The 27,742-nt window shown below is 36.4% G+C and overlaps 1 protein-coding gene across 1 annotated transcript in view; it reads right to left on the minus strand.

Annotated features, from left to right (window-relative positions):
* The window catches only part of sema3c (sema domain, immunoglobulin domain (Ig), short basic domain, secreted, (semaphorin) 3C), a 176,608-nt gene that overhangs the window by 122,451 nt on the left and 26,415 nt on the right, over nt 1-27,742 (minus strand). The window contains exon 2 of the mRNA XM_028811866.2: nt 19,928-20,072. Within this exon, the coding sequence (XP_028667699.2) occupies nt 19,928-20,057 (130 nt within the window). The 5' untranslated portion in view covers nt 20,058-20,072. The remainder of the gene's footprint in view (nt 1-19,927; nt 20,073-27,742) is intronic.

The raw sequence follows: 27,742 nt of genomic DNA on the forward strand, positions 1-27,742 counted from the left end.
GCACGTATTATGTAGCATCTATTTTTAACAGTTGATATACAGTATTATTTTAAGCACATGCAATCTGTTACAAAGAACAGCTTCTTGCGCTTAAATACTGATGACATGGTACTGTGGCAGTCAGTCAGGTCTCTTAGCTGAGGAGGTAGCCCTGTAGGCATAATATGCCCTGCTCAAACACAGATATTGTTTCACCCTGAGCAAATAACCTCGCCAGCACAAATGGAATTCTTTCTCACTACATTGAGTTTAACATGAAGTACAATACAGATGGAGGGCACATAGCCACTAACTGGTTCCTTTCATGATATTTCTAATCAAAAAACTATTTTTTACTTTGATAAATAAATTTGAGACGTGATTTTACAAAACAGCATATTGTTAAATTAGTGACATTTTATCAGGGGTATGTTGTTGATAGTCACTTGTGACCTGATGTGAACAATATGTGAATTGTTTTTTTTAAATGATTTTTTTTTCACGGTATAATACCGGATCTAAGAGTTTTTTCGTAGGCTCTGGTAATTCTAGTGTTAATGAGTTCAATGAACTCCTCTTGTGCTGTCTCAGAAACATCTTCAACTTTGACTGTGAATGGACTTCTGGCAAGGGCAAACGGGGTGTCAGGTAGATTTAGAAAGTACGATGAAATTTCGTCCGCAAGCATGTGCAAATGTTCTTTCACAGAAATTATCATTGTAATCCTTTTGTCAGGTTCAATGTCATTTTCCTCAAAGAAAGCAGATAAGGTGGGCAACATGTAAATTTTATTTTCCTCCAATTTTTTTTTTTGCCAAAGCTGAAGTTTCATTTGGAATGATCGGATCTTTTCAGACAAATCGAGGCATGTTGCATTTGGTCCTTGCAGTGATAAATTTAACTCATTCAAGATGGCAAAGATGTCCACCAAGTAAGCTATTTTCTGCAGTTCACTTTCATCACTGAAAAGTGCTTCGAACTGCGGTCTTGCTTTCTGATTAAGAAACGTTTTTAGTTTATCACGAAGATCAAAAACATGTTTTAAAACTTTTCCTCTTGACAACCATCTCACTTTAGTGTGAAATAGCAGAGCATTGTTGTACGTATCCAACTCATTACAAAGTTTCGAAAACAGCCGACCGTTTAAAGCACTCGATTTTACAAAATTGACGGAACTTACAACGCTTTTCATTACTTCTTGTAACTCTTATGGCAGCGTCTTCGTTGCTAATATTTGTCGATGAATCATACAGTGAGTTCCGATGACTTTTGGTGACTCATTCAGTACCAAATGTTGAAATCCAGACTGACATCCTAGCATAGCTGGAGCACCATCTGTGCAAACACCACAAACCTTTTCCCAAGAGATCTTCAGAAATGAACCAATTGTGTCAAATACATCACGTGCAGTAGTCGTCGTTTCAAGAGGTTTGCAAAAAAGAAACTCATCTTTAAATTTGCCATCATTAATATACCTCACGTAAACCAGTAATTGTGAACAGTTTGCAACGTCTGTAGATTCATCAAGCTGGACGCTATATATTGGAAGTGGAGCAGATTTAATTTCCTGGATTACCTGATCAATAATATCAGCAGACATTTCACCTATTCTTCTGCGGACAGTGTCATTAGATAAGGAAATTGCACTCAATTTCGTAACAAATTCGGCTCCGATCATAACTCGAACAATGTCTTTGGCCACTGGCAACAGTAAATCTTCAGCAATGGCGTGAGGTTTCATAGCTCTGGTGATTCTGAGAGCAACCAAATATGAAGCTTCAACAGCTGCTACGTTTTGTTGGTGGTACTTGCCGCCAGTGTCAAGTCTGGCTTTTCTTGACTCTATCAGCTTTGCTTCTAAAATACTGGGTATCCATGCTGGTAAAGCTCGGATGCTTGCTATCAAAATGACGTTTCAGTTTGTTCGGCTTCATAGATTCAGTTGCTAGAACTTCATTACAAATAAAGCATTGCGGTTTCTCAATTCCTGCTGTAACTATTGAAGTAAAACCATATTGTAAAAAATCGTCACTATATTTTCTTTTCTTAACGTTCTTCTTTACATAATCCATTGTCATGGGTTGGTTCGCTAATGAAAATATTATATAACAATAGCTTCAATAACACGGACTATAAAACATTTGTTTATGCTTTACTAATTAGAAACGGATGTGGTTTCAATTACGTCACGAAATGTGCAAATCCCCGCAACGGCGTGACGTTACGTAAAACTGTGTACAGTAATGTAAACAGTTAAAAATAATAACGTTACGACAATTAAAACGTTTGAAATTATTCTGATTCAATTGTCTGCAACATCTATCCTTGAATGACAATTATAGTAAAAAACTAGTAACTACCAATGGAAAAAAATTGTACAATAACAAGTTTTACACATTAGAATAGACAAAACCCATATTTCCAATGATCTTAGGCGACCCCTGGCAAATCGTCATTCAACCCCCAACGGGGTTGCGACCCACAGGTTGGGAACCACTGCATTAGGACTTGTCACTGAATTATCAAGCTGCGTTGGTGAAACTTGTAACAAAAAAGGTTGACTGTGAAGAAAAACATCAAATTTTGCCTTGTGGATTAAAATTTCCTGCTCCTTGACTGGTGTGACTTGATGATGATGATAATATAATACTTTATATATACTAATTCCCCCTTTGGGGGTCAAAGTGTAGGGTCAGCACCCCTGGAGGAATGTTCAGGTTAAGGGCCTTGCTCAAGGGCCCAACAGAGGAAAATCCCTTCTGGCAGTAACAGGCAACCTTCTAGATAGCAGTGCAGAGCCTTAGCCACAGAGCCACCACTCCTTCTTGTCTCTAATAGTGAGCTCTGCATACTTTTTGCTGTTTTACATGTTGTTACAGAAAGTTCTGTGGTCATCTGTCCAGCACTTGAATCATTTTAACCACCTAGTGAGTCAGTCCAGCTTATTGTGTAACTCTTTACATCTTTCTAGATAGGAAAGGACTGCAAGTCATGCTACTGCAGTTGTAGATTCTGCTTGTCATCAAGGTCTGGTATTCTGCTCATGGTCTGGCAGTGCTGCCTCAAGGAGGATGCATGGCTGGATGGTGGAGTGACACCCTGAGTGAATTCCTGAAATCCACTCAAGGAAGGGTTGAGTGTAACCAGAGGGATGTATACTGAGAGACAGAGAGGTTTACAGGTTTGTTTTTTTAGATGCAAATATGTGGTAACAGTGAGCAGACAATCAATGTGTATACTGTTCAATCGTGTCAAAGTTATTTATATGACACTTTTAAAGCAATACAACAGCAACATGATATATTAACATAAAAGGATCAAACAGAGGCAAAGTAACACACCACTAAAGGCTATGTCATATTAGGTGAATTTTCCAATGATTTACAGTCATTGCTTTCCTTTACATAAACTTGGCAAGTCTGAGGCAGTCTGCAGCATACGCCTATGATGCCAGTTACCTAATGTGACAAACCAAACGACTCACTCCAACTAGCCTATGATTCGCTCAGATAAAATCCAATCCAATGTGTTTGGTCATGTGCATGAGAGCTGACAACCAATGAATGCACGTCTGCAATTGCAATGCATAGAATGTCACGATGAGAAATAAAGAGCACACATGTTTTGAACCTCGCAAAACAGCAGAGAGACTCGTCTTTCAGATGTGTTGTGTTTTACATACTTAAAACAGAATGGAACAAACAAAAAAGAGCGGCGACTGCAACTGAACTCACAAGGTTTAACTAGTTTGTCGAATTTATAAAATCAGTTGAATAAAAATAAGTTTCTAAATAAAATTTTAAAATAATCAATTGTGGGAGCTGATCTTATTTCAATGGTCAGTCTATTCCAAAGATAAGGGCCTGATACTCCTTTTAAAAGCACGGCCACACCAATCTTTAAGTGAGTGTATGGAACAGACAGAAATTATTGATTAAAGGATCTGTGAGACCTGGTGGATGAGAAAGGGCAGAAGAGATCAGCAAGGTGATTCAGAGCAGAGTCATGCAAGGCTTTCAAGACAAACCATAAAATCTTCAAATCCACACTGCATTTCACAGTCAGCCAATGAAAGGAAGTTAAGATGGATGAAATTTGATCTTTTGATTGGTGCCACTCAGACTCTGGCAGCAGCATTTTGAATCAACTGTAGCTGAAGCAGAGATGAGTGGCAAAAACCAGTATACAGGGAGTTACAGAAATCTAAATGGGACGAAACAAAAGCATAAATAACCTTTTGCTGAACATTAAAAGACAGAAATAGCTTAACCTTAGTTAATCATTTTATGTTTGACCCACTTCTTTTCTTTCATGAATGCGTTCAAACAATTCCTAAAGAACAACAGCCGTAAGATAAAGGGAAAGACTTTATGTCTAAACATAGTTGTTACCCCACTGTAGCAGGAATATCCAATATTTTGCCAAGTAAATCAATACAAAACTGTTTACATTTTACAGTAAGATAAGCTCCCTGAGGGCTGTGCAGGTCCTTTTAAAATGTATTCCCCTTTTTTTTGGGTTTGAGTGCTGCTGGTTTTTTTTTTTTTTTGAGTTTTGGCATTAAGTCACAACATCTTCCTTGAGGATGTGTGGCCATGAAGTGTGCATTGCTTCCATGCACTCCGTCATGCTTGACATTACCCACCATGTTATAAAAGTCAGACTGTAAGCACATTTGACTTGCTGTTGCTTTGTTTAAAAAATTGTAACAAAAAACGGGACTGTTTTTGGTTCCTGACACTGTTTTTTTATTGACAATAACACATTTTATGTTTTTTTTTCCTAAGAGGCAATTCACATGCCATGAAGTAATGCCTTTCAACTTTCTTTAGTACTACATAAGCGTCTAAACAGCAGAGACTCATCCCTATTTAGGCAGTTGACGGGCTTTCTGGCAGCTATCTTGCTAATTTTCTCTGTATGTCTGTCTAAAGTGCCTAAGAACACATGTCCCACTGGCAATCTCCTATTTGACTTTTCTGTGCAGTCTGCTGGCCATTTGTCAATAAACAGCTGTTACATTCTGTGTTTCTGTGCAGTCAACCAATTCTCATCCTTTGGTGTCCACAGTCAATTGTTTTAGTCTTGTCTGTGCTGCTGACCTTCTCTAAACAAATTGTCATCTGCTACCATCATGTTTATCTTCATAAGAGCCCTGAATCTTTGTCTCTGCCCACTAGCACTTACATTGAAAGTTGTTTAGTTTATGCAGTCTGCTGATCCTGTCTCATGGCACCTGCCCAGGTTACTAAACATTTTTCTGGTTTTGAGCCTAGAACCTCCCTAATTGAAATCACCACTCCTTTTGTTCTGATGTCCTGAGTTTTTATATTCCCGAATTCCACAATACAGTGCTTCCCAAACTCTGTCCTGGGGACCCACTGTGGCTACAGGTTTTTTTTCCAACCAGATTCATAATCAGTGACAACATTTGATAACATATACATATATATACAGGTGCTGGTCATAAAATTAGAATATCATGACAAAGTTGATTTATTTCAGTAATTCCATTCAAAAAGTGAAACTTATATATTAGATTCATTCGTTACACACAGACTGATGTATTTCAAATGTTTATTTCTTTTAATGTTGATGATTATAACTGAAAACTAATGAAAGTCCCAAATTCAGTATCTCGGAAAATTAGAATATTGTGAAAAGGTTCAATATTGAAGACACCTGGTGCCACACTCTAATCAGCTAATTAACTCAAAACACCTGCAAAAGCCTTTAAATGGTCTCTCAGTCTAGTTCTGTAGGCTACACAATCATGAGGAAGACTGCTGACTTGACAGTTGTCCAAAAGACGACCATTGACACCTTGCACAAGGAGGGCAAGACACAAAAGGTCATTGGTAAAGAGGCTGGCTGTTCACAGAGCTCTGTGTCCAAGCACATTAATAGAGAGGCGAAGGGAAGGACAAGATGTGGTAGAAAAAAGTGTACAAGCAATAGGGATAACCGCACCCTGGAGAGGATTGTGAAACAAAACCCATTCAAAAATGTGGGGGAGTTTCACAAAGAGTGGACTGCAGCTGGAGTCAATGCTTCAAGAACCACCACGCCCAGACGTATGCAAGACATGGGTTTCAGCTGTCGCATTCCTTGTGTCAAGCCACTCTTGAACAAGAGACAGCGTCAGAAGCGTCTTGCCTTTGGACTGCTGCTGAGTGGTTCAAAGTTATGTTCTCTGATGAAAGTAAATTTTGCATTTCCTTTGGAAATCAAGGTCCCAGAGTCTGGAGGAAGAGAGGAGAGGCACAGAATCCACGTTGCGTGAGCTCCAGTGTAAAGTTTCCACAGTCAGTGATGGTTTGGGGTGCCATGTCATCTGCTGGTGTTGGTCCATTGTGTTTTCTGAGGTCCAAGGTCAATGCAGCCGTCTACCAGGAAGTTTTAGAGCACTTCATGCTTCCTGCTGCCGACGAACTTTATGGAGATGCAGATTTCATTTTCCAACAGGACCTGGCACCTGCACACAGTGCCAAAGCTACCAGTACCTGGTTTATGGACCATGGTATCCCTGTTCTTGATTGGCCAGCAAACTCGCCTGACCTTAACCCCATAGAAAATCTATAGGGTATTGTGAAGAGGAAGATGCAATACGCCAGACCCAACAATTCAGAAGAGCTGAAGGCCACTATCAGAGCAACATGTGCTCTCATAACACCTGAGCAGTGCCACAGACTGATCCACTCCATGCCACGCCGCATTGCTGCAGTAATCCAGGCCAAAGGAGCCCCAACTAAATATTGAGTGCTGTACATGCTCATACTTTTCATGTTCATACCTTTCAGTTGGCCAACATTTCTAAAAATCCTTTTTTTGCATTGGTCTTAATTGATATTCTAATTTTCCGAGATACTGAATTTGGGACTTTCATTAGTTGTCAGTTATAATCATCAACATTAAAAGAAATAAACATTTGAAATACATCAGTCTGTGTGTAATGAATGAATCTAATATACAAGTTTCACTTTTTGAATGGAATTACTGAAATAAATCAACTTTGTCATGATATTCTAATTTTATGACCAGCACCTGTATATATATATATATATATATATATATATATATACTAGGGGATTCCCCCTGCTTGCTTCGACTTGCCAGCCACTTCACGTCTCTCCCGCTCGCGTTGTGAAGAGGGGGCTGAACGCACCCCAAGGAGACGTGGTTGCTCCTCCGAAACCCCCTCTTAAACAGTGATACAATGGGAAACAAATCTGTTTTTTTTTTACCTCCTCTTTGCTCGATCAGCTGCTGGATTGCTGCTGCTGATGTGCTGCATGATCTGCATCTAGTGCGGCGCTTCGAACATTTAAACGCCTATACAGCAGCTGTCCAACTCTTTGTCTTTCATTTACGGCCTCAGATGTGGTTAAATCTTTTGGCACAACTTCCCGTCTTGAAAGACATGAGTTCTTGATATATTTTAGTTTATAATCTAATAACGGAATAATAGTCTGAAAATCTGGCAACATCACATTAGAGTTCGATAAATTCTGCAAAGTATGATACCAAACATATATATGTAGGTTTTAAAATAAGCCTGATTTAAAGCGTGACAAAAACGTGACATAAAAACAGATTTTATATAATTAAAGTAGATATATATTTTTTTTTATCAAACTTAGTTTTGTAATTTCTATATTATTCCCAAAACACAGAACTTGGGAAATAACAATTCACTTAATTAGGCCAGCAGTCCAATTAAAAGGAGATGCTGGTTGGAACAAAAACCTGCAGCCTCAGTGGGTTCCCACGTCTGAGTTTGGGAAGCACTGCATATGTGCCGAGTTCTGCCTTTTTGTATAGTAAATAATATTTCTGTGTATGCATTTTCTGATAGTGACCACCAGTGCTGTTCAATAGCTACAGATCCCTTGTGCCTGACCTCTGCCACAGGAAAAAAAAATCATTATTACCTTTTTTCATTTTTATTCACCCAATTAGATTGTGAAATGTTATGTTAAAAAATGAGTTTCCAGAAACAGGCAGCTTAAGTACATGTCACATAAAATCACCTTGCAGTCTTAAGGACACCCTGACTGTGCAAATAAATAGGAGATGTTGTGAGAAACTTCAGTGCTTGACAGTTCAGTCGAGTATCTGGTTTTGACACTGTTATAATGCTTACAATTTTATACATTTTCCATGTGCTTTTTTTCTTTATTGAGGTTTTGGAATGTTTAAAATTCAGTTTTACCTTCTTTTCCACTTTTTGATTTGGACCTCTATTTTTTTATTTTATTTTATCGCTATGTTATCACAGTGACTCATTCTTAGGTGGTGTTGTACCATGTGACGTCATTGGCGTGATGAGATATAAGCCAGTTTCATGTCTCTCTTGATGTCAGAGTTTGTGGATACTGTCTACAACAATTCAAAAGTGCTTCTCTATACTTACTTATGGATATATTAAATCCTTGGCTAGGTGTTCTCTTAGACTTTGATTTTCTTATTGGGCTTTGTCAAATACTTGTTGGATTCCTGCTTTAGTCCTACTCTTGTTCTTTAATTTCAGATTTCATGTCCCAGTTCTTTTTTTTTTCTTTTGCTGTTGCTCCCTGGCAATTACACCTGGCAGAGCAGACATGATTATTTAAGTAATTTAAGTTTAGTGTTAGCCCCATGATCGTTATATTGTAAGTTTGCCTTAATGACCTCAAGTTTACTATTTTGTTGAACATGTTATTAAATGCATTATTTGTAAGGTTATTACATTTTAATGTTATCTTGGTGATGTCACCATATTGTGTTGGAAACTTTTCACAACTGTCTCAATTTTATATTTACTTTTCCATGGTCAAAGCCATATTGTTTATTGCTGCAATGTCAATTAGAAGTTACCTGATGTGGAGGTTGAGTGATCTTGTCCAGCACACATATCTAAGCATCATTGATTTTGGGAAAAATGGTGGTAATTATGGGTAAGAAAACCAAACATTAGGAGTTAGAATTAGACAACAAATTTGGTTTTGGAATTTTTGGTTGACCTTTCTGGTTCCCCTGTTCTGCCCTTTCTGGATCTCTGGCTTTTTGAATAAGAAAAATTGTTTGCCTGGTTCTATGTCTCTGTGGTCTAATTTTACCCTTTAACCCCTGCCTCTGGAGAAGTAGCACCATACAGTGTCTTTACGATTTTGGTTACTAATCTGTTCTTAGTGCTTCATCTGATGCTCCTTCATCCTCACAAAACAAACAAATAATATCAGCCACTTACATCAAAAATCATCCATGAGGACTTATATGGAACATACTTAACAGTGATATATGCTTGAACTGCCAGGAAGGGTGGCTTGTCCATCTTCCCGCTTTTAAGTACCTTAGTATACACTCTCTCATCCTCCTCAACCAAGGTCTTTCTTCCTCCATCCAGTGGTGCACTTGTCACAGCCTTCCATCTGATTCCACACATGAAAAGTTTCATGCAGAGAGTGGAGAAGTGAAATTTAAAACCCATCCCAAGGTTAAGTTTGTGAATTTAATTACAGTTTTCTTAGAGAAAGCTCTATAGTTTCAACTGGGACATCAGGCTACAGGGCCATCTAGAAGTCTCTTGTGTCCTTGCATCTCTGAATATTCTTTTGGCTTGAAATGTGTTGGGTCTCTCAGGCAACCTCTCAGTTGACTACAATATCACTGGAGCTTAACTTAACATAGATATGCTAATTACGCTTTGTGGGAAACAGGCCGGACACAGACAGGCAGACATCGTTTTGTCACCCAACACGTTTATTTACACTATATACAATGGTCAACACGCACAAACCGAGTGCCGCAGCACCAATCACCCCAAAGTCCAGGCCCTTTCACAATGCTTTTCTCTTCTCCTGACTGCCTCCTCTCCTCCGAGCTCCGTCCTCTTCCACCCGACTCCAGCCATCAAATGGAGGGAGGCGGCCCCTTTTATACACACCCGGATGTGCTCCAGGTGTCTTCCAATAAGTTTCCGCCAGCACTCCTCAGTGTGGCAGAAGTACCGACTCCGCACCCAGAAGCACTCCGGGTGTCCCTGATCCTCTTCCCCCCAGCACTTCTGGGTGTGGCGGAAGTGTTGAGGTCCAGGGCACCGTAGGCATTGGGGCGCCCCCTGGCGGTGACCACGGGCCCCTACAGGGTTGAACTTCAAAGCTCTGTACCCGTGGTCCCCATAGCCACCAGGGCGGTCACCCCCACATGGTCTGGGGGAGGCGCAAGCCCTACTCTGGTACTCCGGGGCGTCCTGGCCGGGTCGCCCCCCCAGCCACCTGTGACAGCCTTTAATAGCTAAAAAGAAACACCTAGGACAATCTAAGATAAGGATGAAAGAATACTAAGTATTAAGAATAATACTCAGTATTAAGAATACTAAGGTATTTGAGTGGTGTTGTTAACTAAGTGAACACAGATAATAAAGACGTAGAGACAGTAAAAGATGCAATTTATATGTCCTCAGAAATATAGATAAATGTTAGTTATAAAACAAGAAATCTTCATTTTCCTGGGAGAGAGCCATGACAAAACCAAGGACATAGTAATTAAATCCAGAGATGCTGCATTGACAAATTAAATCTGAATGTTTAAAACCAGATTGTTTTTTTCCAGTAGCAACATATGATTAGGAAAACGGGACCATGAATAAAGCAGTCCAAAAGAAAATTAGTTTTGGAAATCACGTTGCAGGAAAAGATTATTGTGTATAACATGAACAGAAGAACTTATGAATCTGTCACTTATAATTGAGAAAACTGTGTGCATTTTTAGAGGAGAGCTTAAGTAAAGTATTTCTGAATTTTCATAAGAAAATTAACAGAAAAACATTAACAAAATTATAGGCATAACAGAGGAAGTATTGATCGTTATAAATTTCAAAATAAACGGTTTAAAACGAGATGTTCAAGCTGCTTATGGATTTTCATTTCATCATTGCGATTCCCAGGTTACATCCTGTTGAATGGCAGGGTATCTAACATTGGAGAGCATAGGGAAGTCATTGAAATGAGCAAAAAGAGTATCAAAATATTTTTTAAAATGTGAAAAAAATGAGAAAGGAAGCCAAATTAAAATATTTGAAGTTGGAAACAAAGCAAATATCATGGCATTTTAATAACTACAACAAACCAACCTAAAACCCTCATGAGTTGACAACCATTGGGAAAAGACTGCATTAATATTGGAGGTAATGGATGCATATGAGCACATTGCCTCAGATGATGCTGGTGTTATTGCAGTTGCCTAGTAAGGACATAACAAAAGATGGGGTAACAGGCACTCCTACAGTTGAGCTGTGAGTGATACCACTTTGAATATGAAAAAACAAATTCAAGGATTGAAGCACTTAGTGTACTTAGTGTCTTCTCTCACATACACAAACATACTTACCCACATACATATATAGTCTATGTATTATTTATATTTGTAACATACAATATATCTTATATACCGCATAAAGGCTATTCTCACACTGAAAAAATAGAAAACTCATGGATGGTGATGAACAATTGAGGACAGTATTTACGGAGTTTTAAAACAAGTTTTAATGTATGCCATTTAAGAGATGCTTATCCTTTTAATTAAACTGTTTTCTTACTTTGAAACGTCTATGTCTTATATACTATGCTAATCTGATCATTAATACATTAGCCTTTAGAGACACAACATTTTGATTGTATAGGCTTCATTAGGTGTATGACTGAAGCAGAGGGGAAATAAGGCAGGAGAGATGTGTTGTGATTTGCTATCCTTGTAAATTTTACAGCTTCATGTTTTCTTAAACATTTTGGTATGTTCAAAGGTTTTAAATCTGATTTTGATACTTATTTTGTAAAACCTTTTATTTAAACCATGAAATATTTAACATCTTTCCACAATGCCATTTTTGTTTTCCATGGGCTTTTCCATTTTGCTCTTAAGTTTGTTTACTGTTGCTAGCCACAATGCCAGGCAGGACAATTGCAGGTCACAACCCGTGATGTCACAGGTTGGAGGGTACATAGGTCAGCTCAAAGACTTCCTAGTTATTCGAGTTTGTGAATAGAAACCTGCATTGTTATAAGACCATTTTTGTTTATTTGATTTCCTGGCAAAGACCCTGGGCTTTGGTTCTGTTGACCTTGAATTTTGGAACTACTTTTAGGCTTGTCAACAAATCATTCTTCATTTTTATGTGACTGTTAACAATGTTTCTCCTTCCGGTTCTTTTTAATTAAAAATCTGCCACAATTCTCTGTGACAGAAAAAGACGAAAGGAGTGAAAGATAAGAATGGGTGTGAAAAGCTGGCACTAGAGAAGGTCATTTAGTGAAATTCAGGGAAATGTGTGATCCATGTCTAGGCTTAGTTTCTTTTGTTTTTCTATCAAAGCTTAGCTTGTTGTCATAGGTGATGGCCAGGTGTAAACACTTTACCAATGTCATGTCTCTGTCTTTGTACATTCTTTTTTAACACAAACATTGCCAGTAAAGTTAAGATCATCATGACTTCATGGCCATCATGACATCATGTTGCATTGCACATTGTACTGTGATGTTGGAATGAAAGCGGATACCTTAACTTCCCACAAGATCCACTGCATTCAATCCTTAAAGACAATGCCTAAAAAAACAATCAAGGAACTACTTAAAGAACATTTATGTTAGGTAGAATGTCAAGTGGTGGTATTTTAGCTTTGAAGGCCCTACAGATTTTTTTTCTTCAGCTTAACTTGAATTCTTTTGTTTTTTCTATCTTCCTGGTCATCTGACATTATCCTTGGGCTCATCTTTAGTCACTTAAAAACCAATTTTATATATAAGCACTTTACCTCTCTATTAGTTATGCAGACAGTAGGGTTACAGTTGTTTGTTAGGAGAAAGACATGCAGGTTATGATTATTAAAATAGCTTTAATAACACAATAGCTTTATTAACTTTATTAACTCAAAAGAATGTGACACCAGGACAGTTAACTTAGGTACAATCTCATAAGTGCACAAATTACCTAAAATAAAAGTCATAAGTAAGGATACTAAATAATGACTATAATAATAAGAAGAAGACAACAAGTAATACAAATAAATAATACAATACTTAAAAATAAATAATAATACAAGAATAAACTCTGTATTTCACTTACTCACATCTGTAAACCTACTTTTGCCCACCCATGTGCATATATATATTAGGCTTGGGAATATTAATTTTTGCATATATTTTTGCAATTAATTTGGCCTATTTAGTTCATTAAAAAATATTGTTGCTTTGGTCAGGGCGGCATTCTCATGTATTTTCTTTTAACATTACAAACTAATAATACAAATAAGTTAATTGTGTATCTAAAGTATTTCATAAAAATTCTTTAAAAATGTTACAAAATAAAATTTTCATTTAAAGGTTTAACATTTCAATGAATTTAAGATTTCAGTTGACAATGATTCACTACACGTCAATACATAGCACTGGTATTCATTTTCTTGATTCCTACATTCTGACAGGTGCAGAGATGTAGGCAGATGGTTGATGGAGTGGGAGGTTTATGGCAGTTCTGGTGCAATGCTAGAGAAAAGTTTCAAAGGTAAAAATGGTGCTCTTTTTTCCATTTCATGTTTCTGTAAGAAGATCGAATCAATGTCATATAATATAAGTGCTAAATGAGTTATCTTGTGAGTGGCACTTAAACCAAAATAAGTCTCTAGTACCTCTTTATTTAACTCACCAGTTTGCCAGCCAGCTTAGAGTGCTGACTGCCCTAATATAATGACAAAATTCAATGAAATAGAAGTGTAATGATTATCTCTACTCTTTATTCAAGTTTGCGGTATCTTCACTAATTTATACAAAGTACACAACATAACCATCCAAGTAATGTATGCTGTCAGTTTTTAAGCAAGATAGCAGCTATGGAGATCTTTTTAGAATGCCAGGAGCAATGATGTAGGTACAGTGTGTTTCACAACTGTTTTTCTGTGGTGGCACATTTTTTGCAACCCCAAAATATCCCAAGGCACACCAGGGTTCTACCAACCACAAAAGCATTAAATGAATATACATGGTAAACTGCAACTAAAAGCAGCTCGGAGATTGCCATTCGCAGACAGAGGACTTAGTGAGCACCTCGGATGCATTTTCCACCTGCTTCATCCCTTTGCCTGCTCATACAAGGGGGTTCTCTCTCTGCCTCACTCCACTGACCCGGGGTCAGTGGTAACTTGTATGCCCACTGTCCTTATTTCTTTGACAAACTGTAAAGCAGTTTGAGCTCCATTCTCTGTATGAATGTTGTTGTAGTTCTTGATTATGCAAGAATTGCATCATCTTCCTCTAGCAGACTGTTCTGGTTAAACACAGTGATCCAGTTCAACATATAGTTAAAGGCATTATTCCACGGTCTTAGAAAGACTTACCTATGACATTCTGCCAGATACAAAATTTCAACCCCTGAGTGGAGGTGTTGGTTAAATTTGTTTTCCCTTGTTTTTGCTTTTAGGTAGCATAACGTTACAGCATTCAGAAAATAAATACTATAGAAATTATTTTAACTTAATTTGTTTGGTTGACCACAGAAACCCCACTACAGAGTAAATACTATAATTATTGTAAATAAAGAGCACATGTATCTTAGTTAATTGACGGTTACAGCTTCAGGATGTTGTTTGTACAGATTGTTTGGGACCCAGAGCAAGCAGACAGGATATTTGATTGTTCATTACCAGTCTTTGCAAAATAAATGACCAAATAAAGACAACCTGAATAAGGAAGTTCAATCAAAATAATACTGCACGTTTACAAACATATAATACATATAATAGAAATATACTGTATAATATATCCCGATTTTAATCTTGTCATTTTGTTTCTCCAATAGCAAAGTAACTTCATTTGACCACCAATCTCCAGAATGGCCCAATACTAAAATTAACTTCAAACTACAGCATACCAAATACAGCAAGATCATCTTCTGGATGTTGCCTGCATATGTAATTTTAAAATCGATTGATAAAAAGAACTTACACCCACATAAAAATATCAGGGGACTATTCTCTTTAAATAAAATAATACAAGAAAGTTAGTTATAATAAAAGTGTTAAAAAGGTCAGTAAAGGAGAAATCTGGAAATTTGGTTTACCTGGTTCAATATCACTGGTATGAGTTTAACTAGGAGAAGTGGTTAGCAATTGAGCAATGCTTTGAAAAGATTCCAAGGAAACTTAAGTACAGTATTTAAAGAAAACACCAGTCTTGATTTACTATCTAAAAGCCAGTTTTTTTATCAAGACAATACCACCTAATGCAACACTGAATTTTTCTTCAGGCTTTAGGCAGCAGGGTCCACTGCCCCCATTCAAGTCACTACTATCTCCTGTGTTATAGTATCTCAGCAACCTTTCTGAGCAACAATGGGGAGAACTTATGGCATTTCAGGGCAAAATTATATTCCGTATGAAATGAGAGGAAAAAAATAGTGAGATCTAACAATATGATAAAAAAATTGTATATATAAAATTCTTACATAGCACTTTAAACATATTGCAGGAGAGTGAACTATTATCAATCGTACATGTGTTATTCATTCAATCAACAATATCACTAGTTAAAATAATAGTTACACTATGTATCTTGTGAAACACAATAATTCTGAGAGAATTGATAGAAAATAATTAACTACAGTGACAGTAAAAAAATAATTCAGATAGCACTTAAAATACATATTTAGATTTTAAATATGACTAATTTGGAAGAATATTAATTATAAATGTACATAAATAATTCATTTTGAGCAAACAGTCATTTCTAAAAATTGTGTTTGACTATCATTATTTCAGTAGTATTTGCTTAATGATTATTACAATGCTAACTGATGCAGTGATGTGGATTCATGAACAGAATATGAATACAATTTTAGTTTTTATTGAAAATAAATATGTAAAAAAAATAATATAGTAATATTAACCTGTTATCATCTCTATATATATATATATATAAAATCCAACATCAATATGCATGTCTGTTCACTTTCACGAGAGAACTACTTAATTGATTTAGATCTATTTTTTTTCAATAATTTGCTTGAACATTACAGTTGATTTTGTGACTTCTCTCATTGTGCTAAGTATTATAGTTCGGTTGCAGCACCGATTTATTTGCACAAATCCGAGAGAGTCGATGAGGGGAGGGGAGGCTGGGCCTCAGGATTAGGGAGCCAGGTGGGGCCATCCTCACTCACACACCAGCCTCTGTTTGAGTTGCTCTACCTCTTGCCACGTGTTGGAGGGTACCTTGCCTTCGCTTAGCTGGCGATACCTGTTTGTTCAGCAGACATCATTTAGAGATTGTTAAAGAGTAATGTTTGACGTTTTTGAGAGAGAGATCTCAGCTACGTGTGTTTTAGAGGGTATCTGCTCATTGGCAGAGATATCATGGCCACATGCTCTTCTTCCCATGCAGGGGACACTCTCCCATGAGAGCTACACATGATCAGATACAGTGGCAATGTATGACGTTGAAGCGTACCTGCCTTCTGCTTGGCCAGAGATACCTTGCCAACTTTTTACATTTTTGGCAAAGAAATCACAGCTACATTCTCTCCCCTGATAGCAAAACCAAAAATGCTGTATATTAAAAGGCCCTCAGATATGAAAGCTATCAATATAAATTCTTCTCAATACAAATTATTACATTTTTTTTAAATTTCTTTATTGATTTCTAAAGTTTGTCCTTGTGTCCTGCGATGGGTTGGCACCCTGCCCAGGATTGGTTCCCTGCCTTGTGCCCTGTGTTGGCTGGGATTGGCTCCAGCAGACCCCCGTGACCCTGTATTTGGATTCAGCGGGTTGGATAATGGATGGATGGATGGAAGTTTGTCCTGTTTGATTACTACATGGGTAGAGCTGCAGGGGACAGCTAGTACAATGATAAAATTGAGCATTTATGCCTAATATTGTACCATGAATTAGTTGTTCATTTAATTACAGAGCACAGGGAAAGAATCAAAAAGTTATTCACTTAAATATATCCTGGGTCTTCTTATAGGTATAGTGCATCTCACAAGGTTTTATGTTTGCAAAATATAGAATAGTTTTATGTGTTTATGTGTATAAATGGCTTTTTGGATATATATACTCCCACATTTCAAAGATGTGCAAATGTCCAATTAAGCACTGCATTTGTCTAAAGAATTCCTCATAAGCCCACTCAATCTCTAGCTATTCAGCCCAGAGCTGGTACCTGCTAAGTAGCTGAAGCTCAGGTAAAGCATGAACTCTAAACTGGTAGAATCAATAAATCAATAAAAAATCAATAAAATCAATAAAAAAATTGACGTCAATAAATGAAAAATTATTAGTCAAGTCAAATGTCTGTATTGTCATACAACCCGTACACAATATTGCAGCATACAGTGGTGCGAATGATGGGTATTGTGTTTCTCGTTATCAGATGTACTTTGACCATTCCTTTTCCCAGCACTTTGGTGCGTCAGAAGTTTATCTCTTAGGTGTGTATAAATTTGAGTATTGCTATTGTCACACAGGTGCGCATAGGAGGCAGCTAAAGGGCTCGAATAGTGACAATTCCATGTCTGAACAGGGGGTGGTGAGGTGCACTGACTTTTTCTCTCAATCCTCTGCAGACCATTCACGGGAAATTCCACAGGGTTCCGGCGCTAGTGATGAGGTCACTTCCTGCCCAGTCGACGTCACTTTCTGGTTCTGGCACCCGTGATGACATCACTTCCTGTCCAGACCTTTAAAACTGCCATCTTTGCCACATGTCATTAGTTCTGTTTTGGACTTTGAACCAGACACAACTCTATAAAATCCAACCCTTTTTGCAGCCAGGGCATAATATAAAGGTGGCTGCCCCAAAGTTTTTTTATGTCTCCTGTCCATTCTTATGACACTATTTTGCTGCCACCTGAACAGTTATATACATTGCAATCATTATAAGTCTTAAAAACTTAAAAGACTACAGGAACCTTTGCTTGCACTGGGGAAAACTTTCTTTTAATTTCCTTTTGATGTCACCATGTGGAGTCCAGCTTTTGCAAAGAAATCTTACAATTCCATGTGCTAGGTAACTCATACTTCATAAATGCTGTCAGTTTCACCAACATTTACAATATATTATTGTCCATGTGCACTGATATTTAGATATGTTCATAAATTTAGATACTGCATATAAATCTTGTTTTTGTAATTAATTTGTTTAGGTTTGCAAAAGTGTACAGCACTCTGAACACATCTACTGCAAAGGGTGCTTTACAAGAATGAATTGAATTCAATGATTCACTATGCCTTTGAATAGTCATGTCATCAGCTCATCATTTTTTCTGTTAACATGTTGATTCATTCTTATTTAAGTTTTTTTCATTTCAGGCATGATTAAAATTCTTGTAACTGAGTACTAAATACTTGTTTAATTCTGCTGTTTGTGGAAATGTGTTCTAAATCTACTGTACCAAACTACACCTCACATGCAAACTTATTTCCTGGTGTAAAGTAGCGTATTTAGTTTAAGAAAAGTAATTGTAATTCTTCAATGTCAAACTGACTTAGCGCTTTAAAATAAAACAGGAGGCAGTCAAGAGTGCAAACATATTGCTTGGAATGACAAAATAAAAGAAGAAGAAAACCCCGGTCACAATCCAGATGTTAGAATGACTGGCCTCTGGCCTCACTTTGTAACTAGAATGAGTTCAGCCACTCAGGACGGCGCTGACTCTCTAATCCTCACTAGCTCTCAGTATCCCATTATATTGTAAAAGAGGAAAAAAATACATCAAATTGCATCAAATGTTTAACACCCTCATTTATCAAACCACAAAATACTGTATTTTAAACAGAAAGGTACAGCATATAAAGCATTATATGTCATTTTATTATTTACTTCATTATTTCACATTCAGAAACATCAGCAGTACTTAAAGCACATGTCAATGACATTGTAGGGTCTCTTTCACCATTTTGTTTCTTGTGAATGCTTTATTGGTTTGCTGCACAAGTCTGAAAGTGAGTGCAGTATTTAAAAAAAAACTAACATATCAAATGGGATGATAATATTTAACATGACACAGAAAACTGCAATCATTATGATTCTTAAAAATGTAAAACAGCTGCAGCTGAGCTAAGTTGGCCTGCTGCAATTCATTGTTCTTAAACAAACAATACAAATGCTCTTTAATATTATTGACACACGCTCTATTTATTGTTGGTGTCTTCAATAATGTAGTAAACAATACAAATTTCATAGAAAGTGTTGCCTACACATTAGAACTATACATTGTTCTACTTTTTTATGTTTTATTACAACTTTAACTTTACAATGATAGAGTGCAGAATTGAGTCGCCAGTCTTTTAACACAAGGATATATTACAAATATGTGCTATCCAAAGTATTACTGTCTTGAATAGCTTATTCAAGAGTAATAATAACAAATCATTATATCACCTTTGTGCTTAGGCAGCTATTCATTTGCCCCCACCTTTAATAAAAATAAATGTGTGTAGTGTTACATGATGACCTTAGCAGTTAATCATTGAACTAGCATAAGCCCATTTATCTACTAGTCCAACAAAATATATTATTAAATTACAGCAGGGGTTCAAAAAAAGAAATGTGAGATATTTTGAGCGTTCTAATTTCCAGATATGCCAGTTACATTCTTTCACAAAATAAACAGGGACAACTGGAGTGTTAAAATGAAAGTGCTGGCAAGCAATCGAATGAAGACTAATTGAATCTGCATGTTTTCCCTATTTCCTTTTACGTTAACCAACAGCAAAAGTGAGACTTTGTTTTGAGCAGTCTGTAATAAATCAAAGGCACATTTCTCTTCTAATGTTAACCTCACAATGATCTGCAAACTAACCTAACTGCCAAAACAAACCTGATCACACCTTTATGGAACTCCGACCAGCCAATATGAACAGTTTGATTTATGCATTTATCTACAAAAAACATCAGACAGCAAGAAGTATTGGACTTACCTTCAAATGTTAAATAGACCCTTGGCAAAACTTGGGAAAATCCTAAGTTGAAGCTGATGTGTAGAATCATTCCAGCAATCATTTCAAGCAGCAATACATTGGCCATGTTTATGAGTCTTTGGAAGTCCATCCTAGCCAGAGATCCCTTTTAAAATACAGACAAAAATGAAACTTAGTGACACTTTACATGCTATAAATAATTTTAGTCCTTTATGCCTGAGTTTGACCTAAATAAGTAACATAACTCTTATTTCTGGGGGCCAAAAGATTTAAGTTTTAACACAAGTGAAAGACTTGTGGGATTATCATAACAAAGCATTAAATTGTAAAACCCTCTTAATCCAATTAGGGTAAAGGTGAGACAAAGCCTGTCCTGGCAGTATCCCCTATAAATGATATAGTCCATCAATGTGTGTATGAATCTTCTTATAGTTATTTATCATTAAACATAATTAGTCCAAGTGGTACACTAATTTCAGTACTATGATTATATGCAGCAAAACACTGCAGAATCTAAACATGTAAATACAACATAACACATATCTTTTTGGTTTATGAATTATTTAATTTCTATGAATGATTTTATAGCTTTTTGCTTTGCTGCAGCAACTGATATAACTCTATTGCTACTTGTGTTAAAAAAAGAAACTTTCTGTTTTAAGAATGTCACGTAACGGGCCCTGAAGAAGAGACTGTGGTCTCCAAACGTGCTGTTTGATATGCTACATAAACCTTGTATTATGAGCTCTCTTCATGGAACATTTATAGTGGATTTGCCTTGACACTAATAAGATCAATTTGAACTTGCTCACACTACAAGTGAAGCCGTTTGTTACTATTGACTTGAGACTTTAAGCTCAGCACTTGTTACCTTTGAATGTCAGAAAAGAAAAAAGAAGATTATAGTGATAGCAATGATAAGAAATTTACTTTTGTTTTGTTAATTAACTATCACAAATTCTTTATTGTAGTATTTTAGAAAGGGGTACCAATTTTGCAATTTGTCTAACATTGGAATTTTATAATGGTAAATGTTTGTATAACAAGAACTGTTTAGAGTTTTATCGTTTATGGTCCTTAATTCAATTATCTCAAAGAGCAGCATTTCCATTGTTACTCTAAGGGTTACATTCAGTACAAATGCATTCTTTATATATCTGTTTGCTTATTTAATCAGTATTGATTTTTTATAACAATTTGGTATATGGATGTATAGTTTATCCTTTGTAAGAGTGGAAGTTCAGTTTCTGAGAACTGGAGGTGTGGGGCAGTGCTCTGGATGGTGTTTCTCAGAATTTTGAGGAGTCACACATTTGTGCCTTTGCCTATTACAAAAGAGTATGGAAAATCAGAGGTTTATCCTGTTAACTGGAGTTTGTGTTTCCCTCTCTTCATTCTCTTTATTAGGATTTATTTAATTTTGTTTTCAACATAGTATAAATCAATCAGATAAAATTTGCACAACTACAACAAATAACTTCAAAAGGAAAGAAAAGCTCCAGAACATAAAAAAAAAACTGAGAAAACATAGAAAAATGAAAACCTAACAGAATACAAATTCAACCCCCACTACTACTTCTCAACTGGTCATATCTATTGGTAGCCAGAATGTAAATTAGCATGACTTTTTTACATTTTAAACAAACATATTAAATTCTCTATTATTGTCTAGTCACCTTGATATTTGTGCATTTTACATATATAAATATTATATTCTAATAAACTTTAATATTACTGCATTTTTTTTTATTTTGTAAATATGTGAACGCCGGTACTTATTGCACCATAAAGAAATAAACTGAGCTGAGCTGAATATTTTAAGCCAGAGAGGTGGATGAAACTGTCAATCTGATTGTTAGGGACAATGACACAAATCTGTAATAGATTGTCTTATAAAATATTTATGAATTTGCTTCTGCCTTTGTATTAAATTGATCATCCTTAAATTTATCACCCACTACAGTTTATCTAAGATTGAAGTGGATGATGCAATTATCTATCTACTCCACAAGGCTTATTCTCACCGGGACAAAGGTGGCAGCACTGTGGGGATTATGGTTTTTGATTTCTCCACTGCTATCAATATCATCCAGCCAACCCTGTTAAGGGGTAAGTTCAGGGATATGCAGGTGGATGAGCCTATGGTGTCCTGGGTTATGAACAATCTGTCATGCAGACCACAGTTTGTGAGACTGAAGTACCAATGTTTCTGATACGGATGTGAGCAACACTGGACCACCACCATCAGCATAACCAAAGACTTTCACCACACCCAAGAGCCTCTAAGTCCGGTCGCTATTCAGGGAGAGGATATACAGTAGAGGAGGTGTACTCCTACAAGTAATTGGGGGTCCGCATCGAGGATAGATTGGACTGGTCTCGGAATACAGAGGAACTAAATAAGAAAGGGCACATCAGGTTCTTTTTTCTTAGGACACTGCATTCCTATAAAGTGGGAAATGAGAACCTTCAAATCTTCTGCAACTCTGTGATGGCCAGTTCAATCTACATTGTGGTGTGCTGGGCTGGTAACATCACTGCAAGAGAGGCCATCAAATCAACAACATAAATTAAAGGGCAGTCTCAGTTATGGGACACACCCTGGACCACCTGGAGATAGCAGCAAAGGAGAGAATTAAAACAAAACTGAGTGCCATTTTGAACAATGCTGCACGTCCTCTCTCTGACACATTGTTGCTGAGTACTTTCAGCAAGCAAATTATTAAGCTGAAGTGTGTCAGGAAACGCTTCTGGGGCTTCTTTGTACTTTTCTTCTTTTTTAGTCATTGGTGTATGTTTAGACCATGTGAATTTCTATCTATCTATCTATCTATCTATCTATCTATCTATCTATCTATCTATCTATCTATCTATCTATCTATCTATCTATCTATCTATCTATCTATCTATCTATCTATCTATCTATCTATCTATCTATCTATCTATCTATCGCTACGCATATGTGAATAGGAGACATCCACAGGGCTCCAAACATGGAGAGGGGACACTGTTTTTTCCTCATAGTTCAATGTCATCTGGGACCCAGTACCTTAAAATTACGTGGCACCAGAAGGAGACAGTCAGTTTTGGACTCGACAGTGACTAAGTTGGTTATACTCTGGAGTGCACCTTTCTTTTGTGTTTTAGCACCCATGTGTGCCCTTTATTTTCTCTCATTTTGCTGATAGCAACTCCTGGCATTAAATGGGGGCCCTCTGGTTCCTCAACACTTTGTTTGCACTATTTATTTATTTATTTAGTTATTTATTTATTTAATGGGTTTCTGTAAAAAGACAAATTTCCCCAAGGGGACAAATAAAACTATCCAACTAGATATCTATCTATCCTTAATGTTTCTGTGTTGACTTAATAAACTTGTTACACAAAACATTTTGGATTTCTTAGCCTATACACAGGGGCCTAAATCTCTATCTACATTTCTTTTATTATTTTTAAAATTTCTGATCACAAATTTTGATCATTGAATGTTATAATTACTCTGTTATACTGGTGTCAAAGAAAAACAATATGTGTATATTATATTTAAATATATGTTCAAGAACAGATTAAAAATTTTAAATGTTGAAATAAAACACATTTACAAAATACTGAAAACAGCAATTTAATGACACACACAAAGAAACAAAAAATACTCTTCAGTACATCTCAAGCAGCCAAGCATAACAAGATGTATTTTAAAGTTGCTTCTGGTCGCTTTGGTATAAATTTACAGCTTTATTTTCCTTTTTAGCATTGTCATCTCCTACACTAAATTAGTTTTTACTGCTGTGCATATATAGGACACTGATATAAATGTTACACGCCCTTAGCAATCAGCATGCTCCACTTCTTAAGGTATAACAGAACTGGCTGAAATGAGATTTTGATGCGATTAAGCATATGAGAGATGCTGTGTGTAAGCTATTTAAGTAAGTATTTTAATTGCATATAACAATTTTTGTATATAAAAGGATACTCACCATAATATGGCATACCATGGAATGCAAGGTCTCAGTGTTTTTCCTTATTATTTCAAAACGTCCTAGAAGAATTCCATTATTTTTATTTACACTAAACTTAATTATTTCTAATTAAGCAGATTTTTGAAAATAAAGAAAGTCAACATACATGTTGATTTTCTGGTAAAAATGGCAGATTGTTTGTACATTAAAGAGTTTTTGATCACACTTAGCACTAAATAAGTATTAACAATTTATAATATAAGTACTTTGAGTATGGGAAAGGTGCTATATAAATAAATTATTATTATTATTATTATTATCTTAAAATCAGTATTTATCTGCCAAGTTATTCATTCAATCATTTTCTCAGTTCTTCAATGGTATTTGTTAATTTCCTGAATCACAGTTTCTGGGACTCAGGGCCTGTCCTGACATCACTGAGTGTAAGATAAGACAACAGTTTATTGCAGGAAGCACTTCACACAGCCATATTCGATAACACTCTTCCATTTTAGACTCATCGGTCAACCTAATCTGAACATCATCAGGAAAACTGATGCATATTCCACACAGAAAGTGACAAGGCCATAAATTGGATGAATGGCTTCTGAACTATGAAGCAGCAGCTTTAACCAATTTTCCACCACAGTAAAAGAATATGTAAAAGTTAATTCCATGTATTTTTTAGTGCATAGCTCTTTTCATTTTTTTTCTGATCCCTTTTTTAATCATTTAATCATTTTGTGGCCAAAATGTGGTATTGATTCAATGGAAACAGTATTAAGGTTCAACCAGTCTTTTGTGCTCTCCGTATTTTAAATGGAAAGAACAGACATAAGCTGTGCCAACATACAACCACTGATTGCCATACTCACATGCATTACAGATATTGTATAAGCAGTAGTTCCTTTCATGTGGCCAATAATAATAGAAGTTGATCACAGGCTAATGATCTTGAAAAAGATTATAATAAGAAATATAAAAATTAAAAAATAAGCAAAAACAAATTAAAAAAAACAAGTCCTATCAGGGTAAGATTTTCTTTGGACTGTATACTGTTTACTTCTTGTCCATAATCCAATGACTGCTTTTTGTTACATTGTCTGTTGCAGGTTTGTACACACTGGCCACTATTTAAGCAATTTGGTTTTTCCCAATATTATTACTTCTTATTTTTATTAACAATCTCCTGAATCGAATCTATATTTTTTATGAATGTGTCACTCATGTCAAGATCTACATACATTTCTGTTTCCACATCTCCAAGCTTAAATTGTTTGTTCTTTGCTGAGGCACCCGGTTTAGTTAGAGGTTGCCATTCTAAATGTTTATTAGCTTGATTAGAAGCTGTGCAAGTTCATATTTTGTGTTTGTGAATCCATAAAGCTCTGCAATCGCCTGCCAATCCATCCAAATCTAGCTCCAACATTCCACTGACGTTGGGAGAGACTCCAGCTACTTATAAACTTACAGTGGAAATAATATGCTGAGTATATGAATAAAAGATCCAATAACATTGTAATTATTTATATTATTATGTATGTGTACTTGTATCTTTATTGTGTACTTTCAGGTTCAGTTTCATTTTTTTAATGTTTCTGACCAATTTTTGTTTTAGAATAACACAATACTCACATTTCAGTCACTTGGAAACAATGCCTTCAAGCAGGGGAATCTGTCACTTTAATTTGCTGTTATCAGCTTTTGACAAAGGATGCATCCACATGTAAGACATGCCCACCCCAACTGCTCCAACTACACCAGTACAAGCATTATTTATGTTTCTATTATGTACGTATAGCATATTCTTTCCTTCATCCACAAGGTTTGTGCCAGGTATACTATAGTCTTCCAGCTCTGCCAGCTATTACATTGTCTGACAAACTGAACATTTCCATATGTTTTTCTTACAATCAGCTACCATCATACTGGCAGGGTGTGAATGACATTCTTCTTATTTTAAACACTGGTTCATTCACTGCAGTCCACCTCAGGAATAGGATGATATATTCCAGAATCTGCTTGTTTCAAATTTTCACAGCTTTCCATATATACTTCCAACTTTCTTGTGAAACAATACATACTTGAGGTTTTGGCAAGGATTCAAAGGAAGCAATATTATGGTAAAAAAAAAAACAATTCTTTTTACATTTCTTACACTTGTCAGTGCCATTTTTAGCTGTGACTAATGCAAATCTTCAAGCACCTTTTGCCCCCCCTATAATTTTCTCTCATGTATGTAACTCAGAAGTCTCACTCCCACTCTATTAAGATACAATTTCATATCCTCCCTCATATAGATCATAGAGCCTCCAAACATGAGACAACACCATTTCCTTACTAGACGGAGATGAGACAAATCAAGAAAGAGATAAGACAAAAATCCACATGTGAAGAAGCAGTTTTCTGCATTCACACTGCTGTTTTCATAAATTATATTATAAATATAGCAGCTTGCCTATTCTTGTTACAGTGTTAGCAATGTGTTTAGTAACCTCTCCAAAGATTTGTGTATATATACAGTATATATATTGTGGCACCCGGCTGGGGGTGGTACCCAGCCGGGATGCCCAGGAAGACTGGAGGAGGGCTTGTGCCTCCTCCAGACCACGAAGGGGCCACCGCCCTGGTTCCTTTGGGGGCCATGGGTACGGAGCTGGGAAGCTCAACCCTGTAGGGGCCCGTGGTCGCCACCAGGGGGCGCCCCCATGCCTGGAGAGCCCTGGACCCCAGCACTTCCACCACACCAAGAAGTGCTGGGGGGAAGACGAGTGGGGACACCCAGAGTGCTTCCGGGTACGCAGCCAGCACTTCCGCCACACTGGTGAGTTCCGGTGGAAGATTGTCGGGAAGCACCTGGAGTACATCCAGGTGCATATAAAAGGGGCCACCTCCCTTCACAGAGTGGCAAGAGTCGGGTGGAAGAGGACAAGGTTTGTGAAGAGAGAGAGAAGGAGGCGGTCTGAAGAAGAAAGGCATACTGTGGTGTTGGCCTGGACTGGGGTGATTGGTGCTGTGGCACTGGGGTTTGTGCACTTTTGATAACTTTAAATATTGTAAATAAACGTGTGTTGGGTGCAAACACGATGTCCGTCTGTCTGTGTCTGGGGCTCGTTCCACAATATATATACATATATATATATATATATATATATATATATATATACTATATATATATAGTATATATACAGTATATGTATATATATATATATATATATATATATCATATATATTTACTATAAACACGTTTACTATAAACTCAGTTTTCAGATGTATTTTAGCTAACAACCTGCAACCTTTTTTAGCCTCCATAGTATTACATTTTTTTCCCAAAAAAAATTTAAAAATGGAAGCATTTTTTGGCATGAAAAATTACATTCTTCTACTGTAAAACATGCAAACACTAAAAGTACAAAGTCAGGAGTGTAAAAAGCATAACAATGATACAAATAATAATGCTGAATAATAACAATATGAAACTAATATTATTATTATTACTATAATGCCAATAATATATACTGTATACTTTCAAAACATGCAAAACACTAAAGAAAACAAATACAAATAATAATAATAATAATAATAAATGAAATGAATAATAATAATATGAAATGAATAATAATAATAGTTAAAATGAGGTGGTGCTTGTTTATTTGAAGCACGGTCAATTGAAACCCAAATGCGAGCATCACTTTCATATTCATCAGAGTAACTTTCATATTTACTATTCATTTCAAATTCACTGCCTGAAGACATATTCATTTTGTCATCACTGCCGATGAGAAGCTTCTGAAAATCACTGCTTTTATCACTGGCAAGAACGAACAACACCTGCGCTGCTGAAAGATGTTTC

This window comes from Erpetoichthys calabaricus, chromosome 1, assembly GCF_900747795.2.
Source record: "Erpetoichthys calabaricus chromosome 1, fErpCal1.3, whole genome shotgun sequence".
Lineage (NCBI taxonomy): Eukaryota > Metazoa > Chordata > Cladistia > Polypteriformes > Polypteridae > Erpetoichthys > Erpetoichthys calabaricus.